This window comes from Talpa occidentalis, unplaced genomic scaffold, assembly GCF_014898055.3.
Source record: "Talpa occidentalis isolate TD23 unplaced genomic scaffold, MPIMG_talOcc4v2.1 talOcc4.2, whole genome shotgun sequence".
NCBI classification, from domain to species: Eukaryota; Metazoa; Chordata; class Mammalia; order Eulipotyphla; family Talpidae; genus Talpa; species Talpa occidentalis.
In genome coordinates, this window is record NW_023602073.1 from 65,664,618 (window position 1) to 65,686,189 (window position 21,572).

General features: G+C 54.3%; 3 protein-coding genes across 4 annotated transcripts; 1 reads left to right on the forward strand and 2 right to left on the reverse strand.

Moving 5' to 3' along the window:
* The first annotated feature begins 2,538 nt into the window (after positions 1–2,538).
* On the forward strand, positions 2,539–9,694 carry HSP90AB1 (heat shock protein 90 alpha family class B member 1). 2 transcript variants are annotated; one of them, XM_037519814.2, is made up of 12 exons: positions 2,539–2,655; positions 4,121–4,267; positions 4,560–4,766; positions 4,871–5,030; positions 5,165–5,298; positions 5,404–5,712; positions 6,366–6,531; positions 7,285–7,475; positions 8,081–8,228; positions 8,361–8,629; positions 8,891–9,224; positions 9,313–9,694. In XM_037519814.2, the coding sequence occupies exons 2-12, from the start codon at positions 4,121–4,123 to the stop codon at positions 9,420–9,422; spliced, it is 2,175 nt and encodes a 724-aa protein (XP_037375711.1). In that variant the 5' UTR covers positions 2,539–2,655; the 3' UTR covers positions 9,423–9,694. The 2 variants fall into 2 exon arrangements, with proteins under 2 accessions (XP_037375711.1, XP_054554807.1); XM_054698832.1 differs by lacking the exon at positions 2,539–2,655 and adding an exon at positions 3,896–3,920.
* Positions 8,856–13,149, reverse strand: SLC35B2 (solute carrier family 35 member B2). Its single transcript, XM_037519815.2, has 4 exons — positions 13,109–13,149; positions 12,394–12,587; positions 12,068–12,219; positions 8,856–11,379 (listed from the first exon to the last, which is right to left on the reverse strand). Exons 1-4 carry the CDS (start codon positions 13,117–13,119, stop codon positions 10,441–10,443), a joined length of 1,296 nt encoding a protein of 431 aa, XP_037375712.1. The 5' UTR covers positions 13,120–13,149; the 3' UTR covers positions 8,856–10,440.
* A 706-nt stretch (positions 13,150–13,855) lies between these two features.
* Positions 13,856–21,361, reverse strand: NFKBIE (NFKB inhibitor epsilon). The gene is made up of 6 exons (XM_037519816.2): positions 20,809–21,361; positions 18,330–18,432; positions 17,421–17,643; positions 16,371–16,459; positions 15,987–16,226; positions 13,856–14,928 (listed from the first exon to the last, which is right to left on the reverse strand). The coding sequence occupies exons 1-6, from the start codon at positions 21,174–21,176 to the stop codon at positions 14,863–14,865; spliced, it is 1,089 nt and encodes a 362-aa protein (XP_037375713.1). The 5' UTR covers positions 21,177–21,361; the 3' UTR covers positions 13,856–14,862.
* Between the last annotated feature and the right edge of the window lie 211 nt (positions 21,362–21,572).

A 21,572-nucleotide genomic window follows, 5' to 3' on the forward strand; every position in this document is an offset into this window, starting at 1 on the left:
ATGGGAATAAACGGTACCTTGGGAACATTAAGAGTCACTAGCAGTGCTGGGAATAAGGCTTCTGGAGATCCAGGAGGGTTTATCTTTAATAGCTTTTAGTGGTTTCCCTCATCCTAAATTAAGGTCAGAAGTTCTTAGCATGGCATTTCTGGCTCTCTCTGACCTGCAGGGTCACTTTCAGCTCCTCCTGCCTCTCTCAGAGGTTCTTGGGCTGTTAGGGTCTCTCTGTTGGGGCTGTGCTTTTCCCTCTTCTGGGAGTAGACTAGTGCCATGACCTGACTAGCTGTAGCCCTAGGCCTGCCCCTTCTAGGGCCTGAGCTCTGAGTCTCTGATATTCTCACGCTGCTATGATTCACACTGTCCAACTGCAGCTCCCCCCCACCCCCTGCACTTGACCGGCTGCAGTGGGCTCCGGCCTTCCTGTCCTTTTCATAATTTGCTACACCTGCAGGCCAGGCTCACAATGGGCGCTTAGCGAGTATCAGTGAAGAGTAGAAGCTATCACAGGGGACTTTTAGAAGAGAAGGTAGAATTTCTATGTTGGTGCAGGATTTGGTTTTTCCCATTTAGAAGCCCCTGAGGAATTTTTGGTCCTGGCACCAGAAACAGGACCCATTCTTGCTCTGCTCTGGATTTGGGTACCGGGAGGGGAGACAGCATTCTCCACTCCATTTTGGGAGTAGGGAGCATGGAAGTTAGTTAATTGAGCAAAGGTTTTGAGCTGATCGACCTGGGTTAGTCACTGAAGCCTTCCCTTCTCAGTGCAAACAATGTGCATGCTCACTTTTACCCTTTCAGAGGACACTGGGATGTTGTGAATGCTCTTTGTGAACCAGGGAGCGAATTTTTAATTAACCAAGAACTGAATTTTTAATTAGTTAGGCCCCGTCTGCCTAGAGGAAGTGTGTTGAGGGACTAATTCACCTGGTTTGAGATTTCCACGAGAAAGAGAGCAACCTGGGGCTTTCCAGGCAGTAGCGCCCAAGCCTCTTCAGACTCCCGAATCCTCCCAGCTGCAGGCTTCATACAGACCACAATGCAGGCAGGGGAAGGGGAAGGAGAGCTGAAATCTGGACTGTGGGGCAAGGAAGAGAGAAGCAAGGGCCCTTTGTTCTTTGAAATTCCACACGTGAACAAAGAAAATGTGGAAGAAGGGAGCCTAGGCATCCGCGCTGGTGAAGGAGACTGGGGAACCATCCCGGCGGGGTGGGGTGGGGTGGGGTGGTCAGGAAGGGGGTGATGATATTACAAGGTCACAGCGCCGGGGGTGCGCCTTCCCCCCCGGAGGGGCCTCGGCGAGGCTCGGGAACGGCAGGGACAGCTCGCCCGCCGGAGGGCGCGCAGCAAGGGCAGAGCCAGGCGGGGTGCGGTCCTCGCTCACGCGGCAGGCGCGAAGCCGGAACCGCTCAGGGCCGGCCGCCCTCCGGCCGGCGTGTCCGCGCGGCCCCCAAGAGCCCGGCCCCCGAGCGGTCGCGGGAACCCCGTCCTCCGGGCGGCGGCCGCGGCAGGCGGGAAGCGGGCGAGAGCCCACCGGAAGCAGGTGGAGAAACAGCCCGACGCCCCCGCGCGGGGGAGAGGGCTCTGCGCCCCAGGCACGTGGGCGGCGGCCGAGGCCAGGCCGCGTCCCGGCGTCGCGCCCGGTCCCTGCTCGCCGGAGGCCGCGCCGCCGGGGCCGCCCCGCAGGCGGCGTGGGGTGAGACTGACGGGGCCGCGAGGGGTCGGCCGGCCCTTCCCCTCACGCCACAGCCCACCTGCGGGGCGCGCGGGGCCTGGCGAGAGGGCCTGAGCGACCCCCGCTGACCAGAGCAAACGCGCCCCGGGCGGCCCGCGCCCTCCCTCCGGACTCCGGACAGCGGCGCTCGGGGCGGAGCCGCCGCAGACACCCGGCCCCGGCCGCAGCGGGCGGGGCGGAGCCTGCAGGGAAGGGGGCGGGGCGCGACCGCCCAGGCGGGCCTGGAAACTGCTGGAAGCATCGCAGCACCGCCGCCGCCGCTCCTTCCGCCTAGAGCGGCCAAAGAGTCCCCCAGAGCCCCGGCCGGCGCCCCTCCCCCCGCGGAGCCACGCCCCGCGCCCAAACACGGGCTCTTTCCCCCCGAATTCACCACCGCGGGGAAAACCCCTTACCCTTATCGGGCTGCAAGGCTGTGTAGGGAAGGTTCTAGCAGGGAGGTCGAGCCAGGAACTCACGGCCGGAGAGATGAGCCGCCTCCACCCTTTTAGGTGTCCCTCGAGACCCGCCTCTGGGCTGGGGGGGGGCCTGCCCCCCCCCCCCCGGATGCACCGTTGGTGGATGCGAGCATGCCCACTTCAGTGCTGTCGGTCACATCCTGGGAGCGTGGGGGGCTGTGCGATGCAGTGGGTGTGCGCGCTGCGCGCAGACCGGCCGCCCGCTCCCGGCGCTCGCCGCCCCCTCCCTTATTTTGGGCCATGACGTCAAGGTGGGCGGGCGGTGCAGGTGCCGGGCTCCGGGCATCCTCCTTTAAGGCGGAGGGATCCGGGGGCGGGCGGCTGGGCTGTGCTTCGCCTTATATAGTGCGATCGGGGGCGCACAGCCTCTCTCTTGAGTCGCCCCCGTGCAACCTCGTTGGCGGCGCGTGAGCCGGCACGGTCCCTGCCTGTTCTGCTCGCTAGTGTTTGCGACGCTTCTCCGTTAAGGTAAGGTCGCAGGCTTTTCCTCGGGGCTTTCTCACTCGAGCGCCTTTTGGTGTTAGCCTTGCCCTTGTGTGCTCCAAAGTGCAGGTTTTGTCGTGTGTTGGGGTGATGGGGGGGCAGTCTGACAATTTCCGTAGGGGATGGGGGGCAGGGGGGCTCTCGAGTTAGCTTTTTCCCCCTCTCGCGCTTGGGCGGTGGGGCTTCCCCTAGGGGGCGGCTAGCCACTGGCGAGGTGGGCCGCGGAGTGGGGCTGGGGTGGTGGGGCGCTGCACGTGGTGACCGCGTTGGCCCGGGACGCTGCCATGTTTGCCCCTCCACTTCCGGACGCGGCTACGGGGCGCCGGAGGGTCCGCAGGGGAGAGGGGTAGGCGCCCGGCGTGACTCAGCACAGCGCGGTGCTGGCCGGGCTTTGCCGCCTCTTTTCGCGGACGTGTTCCCCCCCCTCCCCGCCTCGCGGGGCTTTTCAGTGAGGGTCCGCGGCGAAGAACGCTGTCGGCCGCTTCTGGCCTCTCTTGCTTTCTTCCTCCTTCTAGAGCTTTCTCGAAGTCCCGGTGGAGGTGGAGGAGGAGGAGGGGCGGGGGAGGGGCAGGCTCTGGTAGATTCATGGACTCCCTCCCTCCCTGAGAGCTGAGATTGTTCTGGAAGCTTCTGGAGCCCAGCGCCCCGCCCTGGTGCCCGGATGCTGGAGCGAATGGAGGCTGCGCGGCGGCGCCCCCTCCTCGCGTGGCCCCGGCCGACGCATGTCCGGCAGTGACGAGGGTCGACCCAGCGGGCTGCGGCCACCATCTTAATAGTGTTGGCGCCGGCCTTCGCTTAAGTCATGGGTGCTGAGGGCCTGTGGTGGAGCTGTTGCCTCAGCAGTTCTTTGTCTTCTAACCCCCTGGGGCGGGTACCCTACCAAGTGTCAGGGTTCATCCTCCCCTAGTGTGTGAGGCAGCAACCCCACGTGTGCTCGGCGCGTCTTAGACAAGCGTGTCTAAGGAGGGAGCAGTTTTAAATTAGTGCTACTTTAACCTACAGTTGGGCACCTTGATTTTCTCCCCTCCGCCACCTTTCCCAAAGTAATAAAATTAGTTCGTGATCTATACAATTAGTCGCCAGTGGATTGCCTGAAATTTCTCTTCCCATTTTAGTAACTAAGGTTTGGGCCAATGTTTTGCATTTCTGAGACTCTTATCAGGTGATGCAGAGGCTTCTGGTCGTCGGACCACCTAGAAGTAGTTGGAGTCCAAAATACTGTGCAAAAAAATAATTTTGCCTTGCAGAAGGTATTGGTTTGTTTTTGTCTCCCTCTGAATTGGTTTCTGAGGTCTTTGAAGAAAGGCTTCTGGATCTCTTGGGAATGGAAAGTAATGTTTAGGGCAAAGCAGTTAGACCTAGATCTCTCTTCCTTGTGACTGGGAATCACTTTAGTAGATAAATACAAGCTAGTTCAATCCTTTCTTAGGTTTGACCATTTTTATTTTAGATGCCTGAGGAAGTGCACCATGGAGAGGAGGAGGTGGAGACTTTTGCCTTCCAGGCAGAAATTGCCCAACTTATGTCGCTCATCATTAACACCTTTTATTCCAACAAGGAAATTTTCCTTCGGGAGTTGATCAGCAATGCTTCTGATGTGAGTGTTCTGGGCATCTTCATTTGATGTATTTGTTTTTTCTCTTGAAAAGGAAGAAGGGGTGGTTTGGTATTTGGTGAGGCCTATTCTTAAAAAAAAAAAAAAACAAAACAGCAGCAGCTGTTCCTAAAATGCTTGCCTTGCTCTATATTGATAGAAGGGATGTTGTAATTGTATTTATGTAGCTAATTTCAAGGGATAATCAGAATTGAGATAATTTCGGGAGTAAAAGACAAAGTTTTCTTTTGGATGTGTTAAGACGATTATAAATTGTGGTTTGTTTCATTTTTAGGCTTTGGACAAGATTCGCTATGAGAGCCTGACAGACCCTTCCAAGTTGGACAGTGGTAAAGAGCTAAAAATTGACATCATCCCCAACCCTCAAGAGCGTACCCTGACTCTGGTGGACACAGGCATTGGCATGACTAAAGCTGATCTTATAAATAATTTGGGAACCATTGCCAAGTCTGGTACTAAAGCATTTATGGAGGCTCTTCAGGTATGTGGTGTTTTTTGGCTAGGCACCCACCATTCACTTGTATTGATTTTCTTTGGCATGCTGTTACTTGAAGACTTGTATTTGATTTTTAAACATTTTGGCAGGCTGGTGCAGACATCTCTATGATTGGGCAGTTTGGCGTTGGCTTTTATTCTGCATACCTGGTAGCAGAGAAAGTGGTTGTCATCACAAAGCATAATGACGATGAGCAGTATGCCTGGGAGTCTTCTGCTGGGGGCTCCTTCACTGTGCGTGCAGACCATGGTGAGTAGCCTTTCTTATTAGAGTGACTAGGTTGAAATTTCTTGTGGAAACCTTATGACAGAAATCTTCAACAGTAAGGTAGTTACTTTTCGCTGCAGCACTGCATTTAATTTACTTGTGATCAATTTTCCCAGGTGAGCCCATTGGCCGGGGTACCAAAGTGATCCTCCACCTTAAAGAAGACCAGACTGAGTACTTAGAAGAGAGGAGAGTCAAAGAAGTGGTGAAGAAGCACTCTCAGTTCATAGGTTATCCTATCACCCTTTATGTGAGTATTAACTGGTAACCCTCATGCAGTTATGTTTGTTATTTGGGGAATTGCATGGTCCTTTATGATTTGTACTCAAAAATTGCTGTTGTTGGTCCTTGGCAGTTGGAGAAGGAACGAGAGAAAGAAATCAGTGATGATGAGGCAGAAGAAGAAAAGGGTGAGAAAGAGGAGGAAGATAAAGATGATGAGGAAAAGCCCAAAATAGAAGATGTTGGCTCAGATGAGGAGGATGATACTGGTAAGGATAAAAAGAAGAAAACCAAGAAGATTAAGGAGAAATATATTGATCAGGAAGAACTAAACAAGACTAAGCCTATTTGGACCAGAAACCCTGATGACATCACCCAGGAGGAATATGGAGAGTTCTATAAGAGCCTAACCAATGATTGGGAAGACCACTTGGCAGTGAAGGTGAGGGACTATTGCATATTTGCTAAATAGAAGGGGACAGGTTAAAAAGAGTAGTAGTGTTGGTAATAGACTTGTTGTCCAGGAGTATCTGAAACTGTATGAGTTTACTATTGCTAATCACCTTTCTTAGATTTTCTCTCCTAGTGGTCTCATTTTGCTCCTGGTAGTCTTACACATACTGATAAAACTGTTTTGTCGTGTAATTAGAGATACATATTTTGTATAAGTCTAGATTCCTTTAGAGCTTGGGGTTTTTTGTTAATTTTACATAGAAGAATTGGTGTGTAGGCCAGAAGTGCAGGGGGTGAGAGGATTCACCAGACACAGTGGGGAGTAGAACAGGCAGATTTTACTGAAAATTCCTGCTAAGGGAATCAGTGGGCGAGACAGAAGAGGTCTGCTGTGGGTTAGCTCCCTGGCCAGGGATTGAACTTATGCCATCCACAGTCACTGGCAATAATTTGATAGCCCTGAGACTTTAACCCCTGTACCAGCGGGGAGGCCCACAGCTTAATTTTCTTAATTGTCATAGTGTTTGTTGCTGGTCTCCAGGGGAGATTTTTGTTTCAAACAGTTTGATAATTTGGGGTTGCAACTAAAAAGCTGCTCATAACTTGAAATACATCTACTGACTTGCTTTCCCCGTCTCCCAGCATTTCTCTGTAGAAGGGCAGTTGGAATTTAGGGCATTGCTCTTCATTCCACGTCGGGCTCCATTTGACCTTTTTGAGAACAAGAAAAAAAAGAACAACATCAAGCTGTATGTCCGCCGGGTGTTCATCATGGATAGCTGTGATGAGTTAATACCAGAGTATTTAAGTGAGTATTCTTTTAGTCTAAGGTTTTGGGTGGTTTTACGAGTACTTGGCATTCTCACTGGGACTGAAATCTTTTTTTTTTTTTTTTTTTTAAAGATTTATTTTATTCATGCATACAACAGCTGGGCTTTCACCCCAGAGGTGTGGGGTTGGGGGTTGAGAGGATTCACCAGAGACAGTGGGCAGCAGAATAGGTGGGTCTACTGATATACACTGGTGAGGGGAGCAGTGGGCGAGACAGGAGAGGTCTGCGCTATGTGGGTAACCCTCCCTGGCTGGGGATCAATGTCCTGCTTCAGTGGCTGCCAATAGCTTCGTAGTGCTGAGACTTGCCACCAAGGAGGCAAGGAGACTGTGCCACCAAGGAGGCCCTGAAACCTTCAAGTATCTTATGCCACATAAGTAAGTCGATGGTTCAGTGGAAAATTAAATCTTTATATTTAGGCTGACATCTCAATTGAATTTTTTAAAAATTTATTTTTTTATGCATACAGGAGCTGGGGTACAGGCCATAGATCTGGGGGTGAGAGGATTCACCAGAGACAGAGTGGGGAACTGAACAGGCAGACTGACTGAAAAACTGCTGAGGGGAGCAGCGGGCGAGGCAGGAGGGGTCTTCGCCATGTGGGTTGCTCACTGGCTGGCAGGGGATCGAACTCCTGCTGCAGAGGCTGTGGATTGCTTCATAGTGTAGTGCTTAACTCCTTCCGCCACCAGGGAGGCCCCTCAACTGAGCTTTTGTCCTTGATCACAGATTTTATCCGTGGTGTGGTTGATTCAGAGGATCTGCCCCTGAACATCTCTCGAGAAATGCTCCAGCAGAGCAAAATCTTGAAGGTCATTCGCAAGAATATTGTTAAGAAGTGCCTTGAGCTCTTCTCCGAGCTGGCGGAAGACAAGGAGAACTATAAGAAATTCTATGAGGCATTCTCCAAAAACCTAAAGGTAAGGAAGTAGAAAAGCTTAGTAATAATTACTATACGTTGTTTTTCTTTACATGGAGGGTAAAAGAATATTTCCAAGGAATAGTGTGTTCTTTTTTTTTTTTAAATGCAGGCACTGGGTACAGTCAGAAGCGCAGGAGGGTGAGAGAATTCACCAGAGCCAGAGGGGAGAGCAGAGCAGGCAGACTGACGAAATACACTGCTGAGGGGAGCAGCGGGTGGCAGGAGCGATCTGCCCGCCATGTGGGACCCTCACCCAGTGGCCCGGGGATCAAACTAGCGCTGCAGAGGCTGCGGGCAGCTTCGCAACCCAGCGCTAAACAGCTGTGCCACTGGGGAGGCCCTCCAAGTAATAGTTTTTTAATAAGATTTACTTATTTATGTATACAAGAACTGGAATGTAGGCTGGAGGTGTGAGGGTTGAGAAGATTCACCAGAGACAGTAGGGAGCAGAACAGGCAGATACACTGAAATACACTTGCTGAGGAGAACAGGAAAGGTCTGCGCCCAGTGGGTAGGCTCTGTGGCTGGTGATAACTTGATAGCATTGTCTTTAACCCCTGTGCTACCAGGGAGGCCCAGTAAGTTTTCTTTCTGCTCCTAAAGCTTGGAATCCATGAGGACTCTACTAATCGGCGACGCCTTTCTGAGCTGCTGCGCTATCATACTTCCCAGTCTGGAGATGAGATGACTTCTCTTTCAGAATACGTGTCTCGCATGAAGGAGACCCAGAAATCCATCTATTACATCACTGGTGTGTTTGAAACCCTTGGGTCTGATCAAAGTCTCTAGGAGGTGTAGGAGAGAGGGGAGAATAGCAAAGGAATACTTGGGAACTGGTCGTGTGTGAGATGTTCTGTTGTGACTCATAATCAATATCCCACAGGTGAGAGCAAAGAGCAGGTTGCCAACTCTGCCTTTGTGGAGCGAGTGCGGAAGCGGGGCTTTGAGGTAGTATATATGACAGAGCCTATTGATGAGTACTGCGTGCAGCAGCTTAAGGAGTTTGACGGGAAGAGCCTGGTCTCAGTAACCAAGGAGGGCCTGGAGCTACCTGAGGATGAGGAAGAGAAGAAGAAAATGGAAGAGAGCAAGGCCAAGTTTGAGAATCTCTGCAAACTCATGAAAGAAATCTTGGATAAGAAGGTTGAGAAGGTAAGCAGTTTTGGAACTGAAAGGTATTTTCTCAAACCTATTCAGGGCTGTTGCCCTCAGAACATTTCATTGGAGCTAATTTTGCTCTTGGCTCTTAGGCACTCAGGTTTGAGGCTGCCTTTGCTTAGGAAGTTTGGCAGTGACTAAATAAATAAATAAGCTTTGCTTCTGAGTTTGAGACTGAACTTTTGGAATACAATGTTTTCTCTTTGAAGTAATATGATCGTAATGTAAACTTAAGGTTTCTGTGTTTGTCCACAGGTGACAATCTCCAACAGGCTTGTGTCTTCGCCCTGCTGCATTGTGACTAGCACCTACGGCTGGACAGCCAACATGGAGCGGATCATGAAAGCCCAAGCACTTCGGGACAACTCTACAATGGGCTACATGATGGCCAAGAAGCACCTGGAGATCAACCCTGACCACCCTATTGTGGAGACACTGAGGCAGAAGGCAGAGGCAGACAAGAATGATAAGGCTGTCAAAGACCTGGTGGTGCTGCTGTTTGAAACTGCCCTGCTGTCTTCTGGCTTCTCACTTGAGGATCCCCAGACCCACTCAAACCGTATCTACCGCATGATCAAACTAGGTTTGGGTGAGTGTCATTGTGTGGCAAGAAGCTTGGGAAGTGTCTTTTTGATGCTGTTTGGGTCAAATCTCACAATGTTCTTTATTACTTCTAGGCATCGATGAAGATGAAGTGACAGCAGAGGAGCCCAGTGCTGCTGTTCCTGATGAGATCCCTCCCCTTGAGGGTGATGAGGATGCATCTCGCATGGAAGAAGTAGACTAGGAGTTTGTACCTACAGACCCTGTGCCCTCTGTATAGTGTCCCCATCTCTTCCCCTAGCAGCCTGAGTGGCTCTGCCCACCTGGTTCCTTCTGCTGATAAAACTAGTGTTTTTTTCTTTGTTGTCTTACCTAAGACAGGATAGGAGGGTCTCAAACCCTGTCCCCTCCCATGTTGACAACGGGTTTGGATGTTGTGAATTTTTTTGTTTATTTTGTTCTGAAATTAAAGTATGCAAAATAAAGACAATGCAGTTTTATACAGTTATGCTCTCACCTGTAAAGTGGATATAATACTACCTTGTCATCTAGAGCGTTACAGTACTCGTAAACAAAGATGACTTGGTAGCCATGTAGCTGTTAGAAGACCACACTGAAAGGGTAGGTTTAAAATGGGTTTTAGTCCCATTCCTAGAACATGTATTTAAGTAAAGCAACACACAGGACCAAGCCCATTGTAGCAATTTAATTTAATAAAATAAAATTATAAGAGCCAAAAGTTACATTTCCAAAGTACCAAAACCTGCAACTGGCTCCAAGGTGCTCCATGAGCTCAGGGTTCCAGGAGCACAGAGGGTGCCACTGCTGGGCAGGGCTCTAGAACCTTCCCTCCCCGCCAGCACAGCACCATCTTTCTCCTGGGAAAGCAGCATTTGGAGTCTACAACACTTTGTGCTTTTCTCTCCAGAGTAAGAGATGCAAGTCTCTGGGTATTCAAGGTAGGGGACAAGCACAGGTGACCAGTTGGGTGAAATTTCTGGGAAAGGGCGGGGGTAGTGTTTGGAAGGTGTCTGCCTTGTAAGACTCCTTCACACTGCATGTCTACAGTGGGGCGCCTAAAAATCCTGCCTACTAGAGGATGGGTGACTTAAGGCAAAGGGGAAGGCTTCCTCCAGGGCTCCCTGCCCCCAGCTGCAAAGCTGGTTCTGTGATACTGAGAACTGCGTTTTGCCCTTGAGCCAGCCTCCTCTGACAAGTAAATGTAGGAGACAGTTACACGAGGTACTATTTCACTTCACCCCTCAAACCTTCTGCACAGGGGACTCTACTGGCACAACTTTCTTACCCCGTTGCTTTAGGCGGCCCCGTGCATAGACTCGGAGCAGGAGAGCAGCAAAGACCACAGCCACCCCCAGGCCGCCCACCACAGTGATGGTGTGGCCGTAGAGGAGGCAGGAGAGCAGGATGGCAAAGGCCTGGCGGAGAGTCATGATGATGGTGAAGGCAGCAGCCCCAAACTGCCCAATGGTGTAGAAGATTAAGAGTTGGCCGCATGCTGAGCAGACAGACAGCAGGAGGGCATGTGCTGCAAACTCACTGTGTCGCCCCATGAAGCGGGTCCCCTCCAGGAGAGCCCCCTGCTCTAACAGGGAGCCCACTGTGAAGAGGCAGGAAAAAAAGTTGACCCCAAACATCATCTGCACTGATGACATCTTATAGGCAAACAGGGCTTCTTGCCAGTTTGAGGTGAAGCTGTCAAAGACAATGTAGCCTGCCAATAGGATGAGGCCCGAGAGAGTGGTGGCTGGGGAGCTGCGGGGCTCTGGTCCACTGGACAGTAGAAACATGCTGACCCCAATGGAGATAAGGCCAGCTGTCAGGTATTCCCAGTGTTCATAGCTGCGCCGGGACACCAGCTTTCCCATCATCATGACAGGGATCACCTTAGAGGCCTTGGCCAGCACCTGGGTAGGGAAACTGACGAATTTGAGAGCTTCATATTGGCACCAGCTGCTCAGCACATTTGACAGGCTGGCAAAGGAGTACCGGTACATGGGAGCCCCATGCCGGGGCTGCTTGAAGAGGATGCAGCAAAGGCCAGCCACAATCAGTGCCAGCACGCGGTTCATTAGCACCAGGAACTGTGAGTCCGTGAAGCGCTCCCCTGGTGATGTGGCCGTGGCCCCATAGCTTCGGGTCATCACTCTTTCCTGCAGCACACCCCAAGTCAGGTAAGATGCCTGGGTGGGGGAGGGTGAAGAGAGAAGACAAGAAGGAAAAGGTGGGGAAAGATGGACCTCAACAATCCCCTTGTCCTTAGGAGGGTGTCTCAGTGATTTAAAGGACAGCATGAGTACTTTGCTTCCTCTAGTGAGCCAAGCTTGGATTCACCTGGTAAGGAGTCAAGTGTGAATCAAACACTTACAATGACAAATGCTTTAGAACTGCCCAGATCCTGTCCGACGGTAAGGGGGTATTAGAGCGGACTCCAATCCCCAAGTATTTTCCTATCCTCAACCAATTCAGAGAGCCAGGAATTCTCAGAGATCAGTGATACAGGTTAAACATGACTCCACCATGCCATGAGGTCAGCACCTTAGCACCCCTCTCACAGGCAGTATTGGGGAAAGGTTGAGTGGAGACCCAGACTTTCATCAGTTTACTGTGCATGAGACACATTATTGCAGGGGGAAGTGTAATAATAGCACAGTAGAAATGAGAGGGGGAGGTAAAAGAAATGAAAAAGAAGAGAGGGTTTCCTCCAACCACCTCCACGCAGATGGTGGTACAGTTTGGCCCAGGAAAGAGGGAGACACATTACACACCGCTGAGCAAACCCTTGGAAGTGGTAGGATGAAACTTTGCTTCCAGATTCCTTGGAACCCACAGGACCTAACCCAGGAAGGGAAGCAAAGCCTGCCTACTCACCAGGAGCCCAGTGGCACAGGAGAGCAGCTTCAGGGCCTGCCAAGGAGTGGTCTCTGCAGGCTCTGTCCGGGCCGCCAGGGGAACTTCGTCAGAGGCCTTGGGCTCATTGCCAAATACACAAGTTTTCACCAGAGGGAAGCAGAGACCCCTGCCTGAAGAAGGCACACAAAATCAAGAAGCCCCGCATCTTCTCCAGAGACGCCACCCTGTCCTGCTGTTGGTCTGCAGGCCCCCCACCCCCTCCCTGTCCAAGCCACATCCTGTTAGGGCTGCTGGCCGGAACTCACAACCCGGACCTAGCACACTGTTCCCCCAACCTCCCTCACCTGTCTCCAGGTAGTTCTTGTGCCTGAAGTATCGCACTAGCAGGTAGCCAGGTACCATAAAGCTGGCATAGCCAGCAGCATTCACCAAAAAGCGGAAGAACCATTGCTGGGTCCATGCCTCTGGAGGGGCTTCCGGGGTCTCCCCACCTGCCCCCAGGGAGGGGAGTGCAGCCAGCACCACCACTGCCCACCACCTGCGGTAACAGCGGACATAAATATTAAGGTGCAGTTCCTCATCCACTCCGCCCTCCGGAGGGGAACCACACTGGAGAAGGGCCCGGAGTCTCCTCCCCGCCCCCCTCAGCTGCAGCCCAGCCCGGACAAAGGGCCTCTCTCTGGGGGGGGGGGGGATGGACGGCGCGGGCGAGGCAGGGCTCCCTCCTCCCAGGGGGAGGACCGCCCCTCCGGCCACACAGGTTCCCTCTGTTCCCTTCAGAGCTCGCCGGCTGTTGGGGCCAGAGGCGGGGCCCCCTCCCAGCCCCGCCCTTCGGGTTCCCGGAGCGTCAGGGTTCCCCAATTCCTGTGCCAGACGCTCTCGAACCCTCGGAGGAGCACGCCGCGTCCCCGCCCCCACCCCATGCCTGCCGGCCCCGGCCGAGCTGCGCGGGCCTAGCGCCCAGCAGCCGGGACCCCACCCGGCCCCCGGTGCCGGGGAGCAGCGGTCACGTGGCCCGGGGTCCAGTCACGTGAGCTCGTGGCTCCCCGTAGCCCCCACCTGGCGTCCATGGTTCGGGCCGCGTGGGGCGGAGGGGGACCGGGGAATGCGGGTCCCCAGGCCGCACGCTCCCTCCGCTCCCGCCGCCGTCTCCAGCGGCCGCCAGTGAGTGAGCGGCCAGCGGAAGTGCCGCGCTCTTCCCGCCTCCCTCCCTGCGGCCGCCCCTCCGCGCCCAGCCGCGACCACGCAGCGCCCCGGGCCGCCGCCGGGCCACAGCGCCCCCGCGCGGGCTGGAGGGGACGCCGCCGGGTTCCTGGGCGCCGGGCTGCCCCAGGGTGGGGGGGTTGGCGAACCCCCAGGTCCGAGCCTCCCGCTGTCTGAACGTCGCCCTTAGCCCTCGCAGGCAGCCCTGAAGGTAGGGGGGACCACTGCCATCTTAGGGACTGGGACTCTGAGGTCCTGCATCCCAAGCACTTGCCTTTCTATAACAGTTTTTCAGTTTGACCTTCCGGAAGGGGTCTCCTTCCCTTTTTGGCTGGGCCATCTCCACCCCGCTGTCCCCATGACCTTCGAGGCTTTGCATGACCCCGTCTACCTCGCCCACCTCATCATCTACCCCCTGTAGCGCCCCGTTAGCCTGCTCTCAGTTTCTCCAATTCACCGGAGGCCTTCCCCCCATGTTCTGTCCCATCCTTTACTCATCCTTAAATGCCAGTTGAGATGGTACTCCCCTGACCACCCAAAGTATGGCTTTCCACCCATTCCATTGTTCTCCTTCCCCCCATGCTTCCCTTCACAGCATCCATCACTGTTTGTAATTACAGATTTATTTGGATGTTAATGATTTTAATGGCTATTTCACTCACTATAAACTCCAAGTGGCCAGGGACTGTGTTGGTTTATTTGCCCATATTCTTCATGCCAGCATAGGCCTGACCTCACAGGACCCTCACACGTGTGTGGAATGAGAGGAGAGAACATAACACAGCCACAGCTCCCTGAAGTCACCCTTCTTATGCTAGCCCTTCTCTACAGTCTCTCCTAGATGGCAACCTCCAGGGCAATAGTGAGGCCTCCCACCTCTTATCCCTCTGCATTTCCACAGGAAGGGCAGGGGTCTGTGCTGGGCAGAAAGGCCTGAGGGCTGTTAGTCCCTCTTCCCTATCTAACAAGGCTCTACACTGCTCAAGTGACAATATCCCACTCTCTACCTCTACCACAACGTCTCAAGGCAGGTCTGTCTAAAATTCCCCAGTGTACGCAGACCTGCATGCACGCAAAATAACTGACAGGGGAGGGCATTTTAAAAGTCTCTGATATTTTAGTGTCATGTAATTGAAACTACCCCCTCCCCAAAGGCTGAGTTCAGGGCCCTCTATATGAAGTCGTTAAACAAGTGTTTAAGAATCCTCAACAGCGGTGAGATGGAACCCTTCAGGGCCCTGCTTGTTCATATTTCAGCCTTTCTCTTCACTCAGAAGAGTCTCTTTTTCCTGAAGATTGGCAGTTTCAGGCTGACCCAACATGGGTAGAAACAAGAGCCCTTGTCATTCTCAAGAGAGGCAAACATGCTTCACCCAGGACACCTGGGGCTCTGGGAGTCTTCCAAGAATTTCTTCCACCTGGGAAGCTCTTTCTTCCAGACTGGCTCTCACTTGTGAACCTGCTTCTCAGATTAGGGCTGTGCTGGTCTCAGACTCTGGCCTCAGCAGTCCCTAGGACACCAGAAGGGCACGCAATGCTTGGGCCAAAACTGCAGCAGCTTCCAGATGGGAAGAAGTGGAGGCTCCAGAGCCCCTGACACTGCCCTGGCTTCAGTCGGCACACAGCAGCGGCTTCCCTGAGATCTTCAGATCATCGAAGGGCAACAGAGCAAGGGGCTAAGAAAGAAAATGGAGAGACGAAAGGTCAGAGCCCCAGGGCCTCCCTGGTGGCGCAAGGGGTTAAGATGCAACCTGTGAAGCTATCCGCAGCCTCTGCAGCACGAGTTCAGTCCCTAGCCAGGGAGTATCCACATGCGCAGCAGACCATTCCTGTCTCACCCACTGCTCCCTTCAGCAGTGTATTTCAGTCAATTCACCTGTTCTATTCCTCACGGTGTCTCTGGTGACTCCTCTCACCCCCCACACCTCTGGTCTGTACCCCAGTTCTTGTATGCATAAATAAATAAATCTTTTTTTTTTTTAAAGAAAGGTCAGAGCCCCAGGGGATAAAGCAACAGTGGGGGAAGGACGCTGGGGAAACCTATGGGGCCATTTCCTCCTCACCAAATGACAGTTGAAGGACATCAGGCAACTCATCTTCCTTCTGATCTCAAAAATACTGCTCTAGGCTAGGGTCAAGCCTTGAGGCCTTAAAAAAGACTTTACTCTCTAAGAAAATGCCAGAATATCAGAGATAAGAACTAGAAGGTGATCCAGCTCATGTACCTATTTTTTTCAAGGTGGGAGAGGTAGAGGAAGGGGGAAAGAGCTTGGGGTAGAGGAAGGGTATTCACAAAACACTTTGAATAGTATTTCACACTGAATATCTAAAAATGGGAAAGATAGAGAAAAACTAGGTTTCATTTCTATTAAATTCCAAGAGCTAGAAAGACCAGGGTCCACATTCCTCATCTGCAACCATCTCCTGCAGTCTAGTCAGGAGTGACCACCCACAGGGACTCTCCAGGGTCCATAGGCCCCACCACCCTGCTGTCTCATACACAGCCTGCTTCACTGGTTTACTTGGGCTGCAGGGCTCCTGCAGGAGTCTTAAGTTTGGGGCCTTGGTTGGTATTGAGAGAAGGGCAGAGATTTGGCCAAGGTTGCACAGTTGATGAGTGATGCACTGGTCTATTACACCCCAGGACTGCTAATTCCTTGGACATTTCAGCTCTTACAGCTGCCTTAGCCCTACTTGTGTGGATCCCAGAGAGCAGAGCTGAATATTTGCTTACATCCTCAGCCAGGTCTTGTGGAGTCTCATCCTCCACGTTCCGAAGCAGGGAGTCAGCACCTGCCTGGCACAGAGTGGATGAGATGCTGTTGAGGCCCCGGCCAGCTGCGAGGTGCAGGGGTGTGCAACCATTGAGCATACGGGCATCCACCCGGGCCCCAGCCTGCAGCAGGAACTGCACCAGACCCCGCTCCTGGGTCTCCACGGCCAGGTGCAGCGCTGTCTTCCCGCTCGTGCCCTCCTGGAAGGGAATAAGGTTGTCAGCCAAGGCCCTCCTAAGGACGCCTGCTGGGGGCCCAGGCCCACCTTTCCTGACCATTTGGTCAGGGGACCCCCGGTGGTGGGCGGGCCCTTGGCTGGACAGCGCCATGATGGGTCGCCTCACCTGCGCATCAATGTCAGCTCCGTTCTGAAGCAGCAGTTCCATGAGCGTGGGGTTCTTCTGCAGGGTGGCGATGTGGAGACAGGTCAAACCTGTGATGGGGTGAGAGTGGGGCTGCAAATCTACCTTCCTCTCCCTCCCTCCCGCCCGCCTCCTGTCTACCTCCTGATCCCTCAGACCCAGGGGACCCACGGCCCACTCAATGCCGCTGATCACAGGACTGTTAAAATGTAAACCCAAAAACCCCCTCAAAAGTAAGGGGAGAAAGGGACTCAAAGTTTCCACCTTTCAGAGTCATGTTATTGAAACTTTCATGCTTCAGGGGTCAGGTTGCTAAGTGACGCCCCCCCATACACACATCCTCCCCTTCTCCCCACTCACTCAGTAAAACTCCACCTGCCTTCAAGTCCTCTCCAAAAGCTACCTTCTTCAGAGCCCCCCTGAATCCTCAGGCCCCCAGGCCCTCCCCAAGGGTTACTTCCCCTCCTCCTCTTCCCCGTGAGTCCCTAGCCTTTCTGCTATCTCCTTTCTGGCCCAGGCCCCTCTCTTTTTGCTTAGAGAACTAGTTTCAGCTTCACAAGCCTCGCCTCCTTCAAGTCTCTGCCTAAATGCGGCTTTCCCTGGACGTCCTAATTACAAATCATCCCAATCCCTTCCCCCCACATTCAAGTTCTCACTCTGCCCTGCTTTCCCCATAGCGTGTACTTGCCTTTGAACCTACTATATAACTCACTCCTTATATTCAGTTCTGTCTCAGTCATTCTGTTTTGTTTGCAGATGCAAACTAAGCTTCTGGAATAGTGACTAACACATTGAAGACCCTCAGTATATTTTTGAATTAATGAGTTCATCTAAACTCCATTATTCTGAATATGAAATTGAGGGCAAGGTAAAGTGTTCTGCTTAGCATGCAGCAGGTGCACAGTAAATTCTAAATTCATTCCTTCATTCAACAATGACATACTTAGTACCCATGTGCATCACCTTCCCTGAGAGTGGGGTCCCCTGTCTCCTGTCCCCACTTTATCGTAAGGGCTCTGGGGCTGCCAGCACCTTGCCAGTTTTGCAGGTGGAGGTCCAGGGAGTGAGGTGGTCCTCTGCCAGTTTCTGGCTGTCCCTCCAGCAGGCAGCGGGCACAGGCCAGATGCTGGCGCTGACAGGCCACATGCAGGGCTGTGTCACCATGCCGGTCCTGTAGTTCCCGGCTGGCCCCCTTCAGCACCAAGGCCTGGACTGCACCTGGCTGGTCCAGATGTACAGCGAGATGGAGCGCAGTCTGTAGGCACAAACAGAAGGTCACAGGGCCACTGCAGCATGCTCCTATCTCTGGGACATGGTATCGCGGGCACAGCAGTTGCCAGCTGCCAGCACCTCCTTTGAGGGTGACTTATAAAGGCTATGCCCTTGGTCTTCCAAGGAAGTGCTATAAACTTTTCCCTCTGTCACTTCCCTGCCAAGCTCTAGCAACCCCCATCTGTAAGCAGGGAAAGGGAAGTGGTCCCCTGGTCTTCTTGTAGGTCCCCTCAGCCCCTGGAGAAGGGACAAATGGGGCAGGGTCTAGCCTCTCACCCCTGTGGAGACCCCTGTAGGCTACAGGGAGAGGCTGGGGGAGAGAAAAAGAGGGGCACCAGGCAATCTCCAGCTGGCGCACTCTGCCTAGAAGGCCCCATTCAGATGTCACCTGCCTGGCTGCTCCCCACAGACACTGGCACCCCACAGCAGCTAGTATGGGTCTCCATCACAACTCTGGTCACCATGCTACATAATGAGAAGTGATGTGAGTTCCCCTATCCAGGCTGCGAGCGCCTTGTGGGCAGAGGCTTACTCATCTCTACCCTCAGCTTCTCGCCCAGTGTCCGGCATACAGTTTCAAGAATGAGCAACCTAAATGTACTTATGTGGCTGCTGAGGATGGCGCACAGGGTACGTATCTAGGCACGGCCACCCCTCCTCTCCACCCACCTGGTAAAGGTTGTTCTGAATGTCCAGGACTTCCTGGGGCAGCAAAGTCAGGCAAAAGAGCAGCACAGCTGGGGCCTCATGAATCACTGCCAGGTGGACCAGCCTGGGAGGCAAGGCAGGGTTTGGGGTCAAAGCTCAGACCAGAGAGAATGGGATGGGGTCCTGGGGTTAGAAGGAACACGTCGACCTCTAAGTAGCCACCCATAGGGAAGGTGCAGGAAGTGAGAATTTGGGCCAGGAAGTGAGGGTTGTTGGGGGAAGACAGGATCCTGGTGGTGGGAGCTTCAAGTTCCTATCTCTGGCCTTCAAGAGGGTCTTGGCAGGTGGGAGTGTGGGCAGAGGGTTGATGGGACCAGATCCCTCTTGTCCAGCCTGCCCCCCACCCCCACTCCCCTCCGGTCCCGGGGTCCCGCCAAGCCAGCTGCACTCAAAGCCAAACTGAAAGCAGCTGGGGTAGTGCAGAGGTGGTTTCCAGGGTGAACTCTCCACCTCCTCACACCCCAACAGGGGAGAAAAGGGGACTGCGGTAGGGTCACCCCCATCCTTCCAGCAGTGCAATGTTACACTCTTAGGGAGAGCAAACAGAATCTCTTGGGAGGGAGGGAGGAGACAAAACAGCATCCTGTTGCTCCTTTCACTAGGGAGCAAGAAGGCGAAACTTCATGGAGCACAGACTGGGGGGACGTGACCTCCATTCCTGTGTGTACCTCCAAATGGAGGTCTGTGAAATACAGAAAATATATGCTTTTGGGGGGACAAAGAGCGTTAACCGAGGGCTGGTGGGGAGACAGCTGAAGGGGAAGTTCCAGTGCTGGGGTTTCCCCCGTATCAGGTGGGGAAAACGAAAGACAGAGCTGGAGGGTCTAGTCCAGGACAGCTGTCTTGGGGCTTTAGTGAGGGGGTAGCTTGGCTAAAAGGCCTGTCTGGGCTGGGGAGGGGGCTGCTCAGGCAGAAGGGGAGCAGGCTTGGGTGGCAGGCAGCAGGCGAGGCCCAGGAGAGAGAGAGCCGGAGGGAGGGAGGAACCGCTCTGGAAATCCCCTCGGCCAGGGCCTGCTCTCTGGGTCACATTCCTGCAGCCACCTCCCTCTCTCCCTCAGTGTCCCCTCCTCCCACTTCCTCTTCCCATTTCCATAGGTCCCAGAGCTCAGACACCAAGGAGGAAAAAAAGTGCCCCTCCTCTTCGGGGACCCCCTGGGAAGTCTTGACACTGCTCCACCAACACCACCCCTCCCCTCAAGTCTAGACAACACCAGTCTCTAACCAGAAATGGGAAAGACCAGGGCGGGGAAAGGGGAGGGGGGGATTGAGAGGCTAACAAAGGATGGCTGTGTCAGAAGTCCCCAATCCCTGGATCAAAGGTTAGCCATAGGTATTCCCCATGGGGCCTCCACAATGTTGGTTCTGGGCATGAGGATCAGAGGATCAGTGATGTGGGCATAGAATACAGCAAGGCCCAGGGGTGGCTCCTCTCCCACTCACTGGGTCCAGAGGCTATACTTGTCACAGGGCAGCCAGGATTGAGACCCTGCTCCTCCAACAAAGCAGGACAGACACCTCCTGCTTCCTCTAGCTCCTCCCCTTCACTCCTTGCAACATCTCTGATCTGGGACCTCAGCCCCCCCTCTACTCTGTTTCTCCCAGTAAATCCAACCACCCCCTGTCCTGTCAGTGCTTCCTAAAGGGCAAATCCTCCCTGGCCAGCTCCTCCCACACAACTGCCTCTTACTCCAGCTCCCTAGTGGCCCAGTCCCCACTAAGCCCCATCTGGGCCTGGGAGAGGAAGGGTAAAGCCAAGGGGTCTGACAGCACAGTGAGGGGGCTTGGTGGGCTCAGGAGGTGGAGGGTGTAAGTGAGGGGGACTCCAGCCCTCACTTCCCCTTTCTCAGCAGAGGAGGAAGTAAGCTGGGTCTACCAGCAGCCTGTCTATCTGCTGGGGAAAGAGTGCCTGGTTCACCCCCTCCTCCTCACAACCAGTCTCAGCTCTGCACCCCTACCCAAAACTTCCTGGCCCCCACCAGCCACCTATAACTGGCACCCTTTGCTCCTTGAGACAGGGCATTCTGAGGTCAGGAGTTGGAAATCCCAGATATTGAGCAAACAAGGATGCCCTCCCCCCAGCAGAAAAAAAAAAAAAAACTGGACTGGTCAGGGGACTTTTCTCCTACTCAGGGTGGATTATTTGTAGTTTTCCAGATGCTAGCTGTAGCTCCAGGTACATGGTAAGGGCCCTGCCAGCTCCACCCACATCCATAGGGTGGGCAGAGATGTGATGCCAGGTCATCTGGTCTGGGCCTGGCTAGATCTCAAAAGTGGGCTGAGGAGTTAAATTTGGAGTTTGAAAGAGTGGGGACTGTCCCTTCCAGGACGGTTAACTTGAGGGATCCCCATAGAGGGGGTGGCTGGCATGCTGTGGTTCCTGGGGAGGCCCCAGGTTCTCCCCAGGAGGAAAGGATCCTGCCGGCCTAGCCCCCATACTCACGTGTCTCCGTCATCTGAGATGTAAGTGAGAGCTTCCAGCTGCTGTGGGCTCAGCGCCCCCGTGGTGGGGAGAGGTGAGCCTGGAGCTGGATCTTCGGTCTCGGCACCCCCCAAAAAAGGCAGGGGCTCTGTGAGCGAAGAGGAGCCATAGGTAGAGTCGGCTCGGTCCCCATCTGTGTCTTCCTTCTCCTGTGTGTCCTCGGCGGTGCCCGTAGGAGGGGTCCAAGGCTGGGCGCCCCCGCCTTCCGAGGACCCGGGGGCAGAGACCGGGGTAGGCTCAGGCAGGGACCGCAGAGAGCGTAGAGACTCGATGCCCGAGTCATACTGGCTCTCGTCCGTCTCATCCCGCCCCTTCCGCGCCTCCGACATGCCGGCGGTGCCGGTCCGCTGGGGCCCGGTCCGAGGAGGATCCGGCTCGGGGCTTCGCCGCACCGCCTTTCCGGGCTGCAGGTTCACCTCGCGGAGCGGCCGCTCAGCCTGGAGTGGCCTCCTTTCCCGGCAGCGGGCGCCGGAGGGATGGGCGACACGCGCGGACGAGGGTCAGCGCTGGCGGGTCTACGGCAGCGGATCCCCGGGCAGCTGGGCAGCCCGGTCTGACGCGCTCTCCGCCCCGCCCCCGGCCCCGCCCCGCCCGGCGCTTCCGGGCCGAGGCCCCGCCCTTCGGAATCTCCCTACCCCGCCCGCGGTGCTGGCTTTGAGTCAGGGGTTACCCTGTTCTGACTCACTGAAGAGTCCGTGCCGTGCCGTCCATTCATCCCTCCCTCC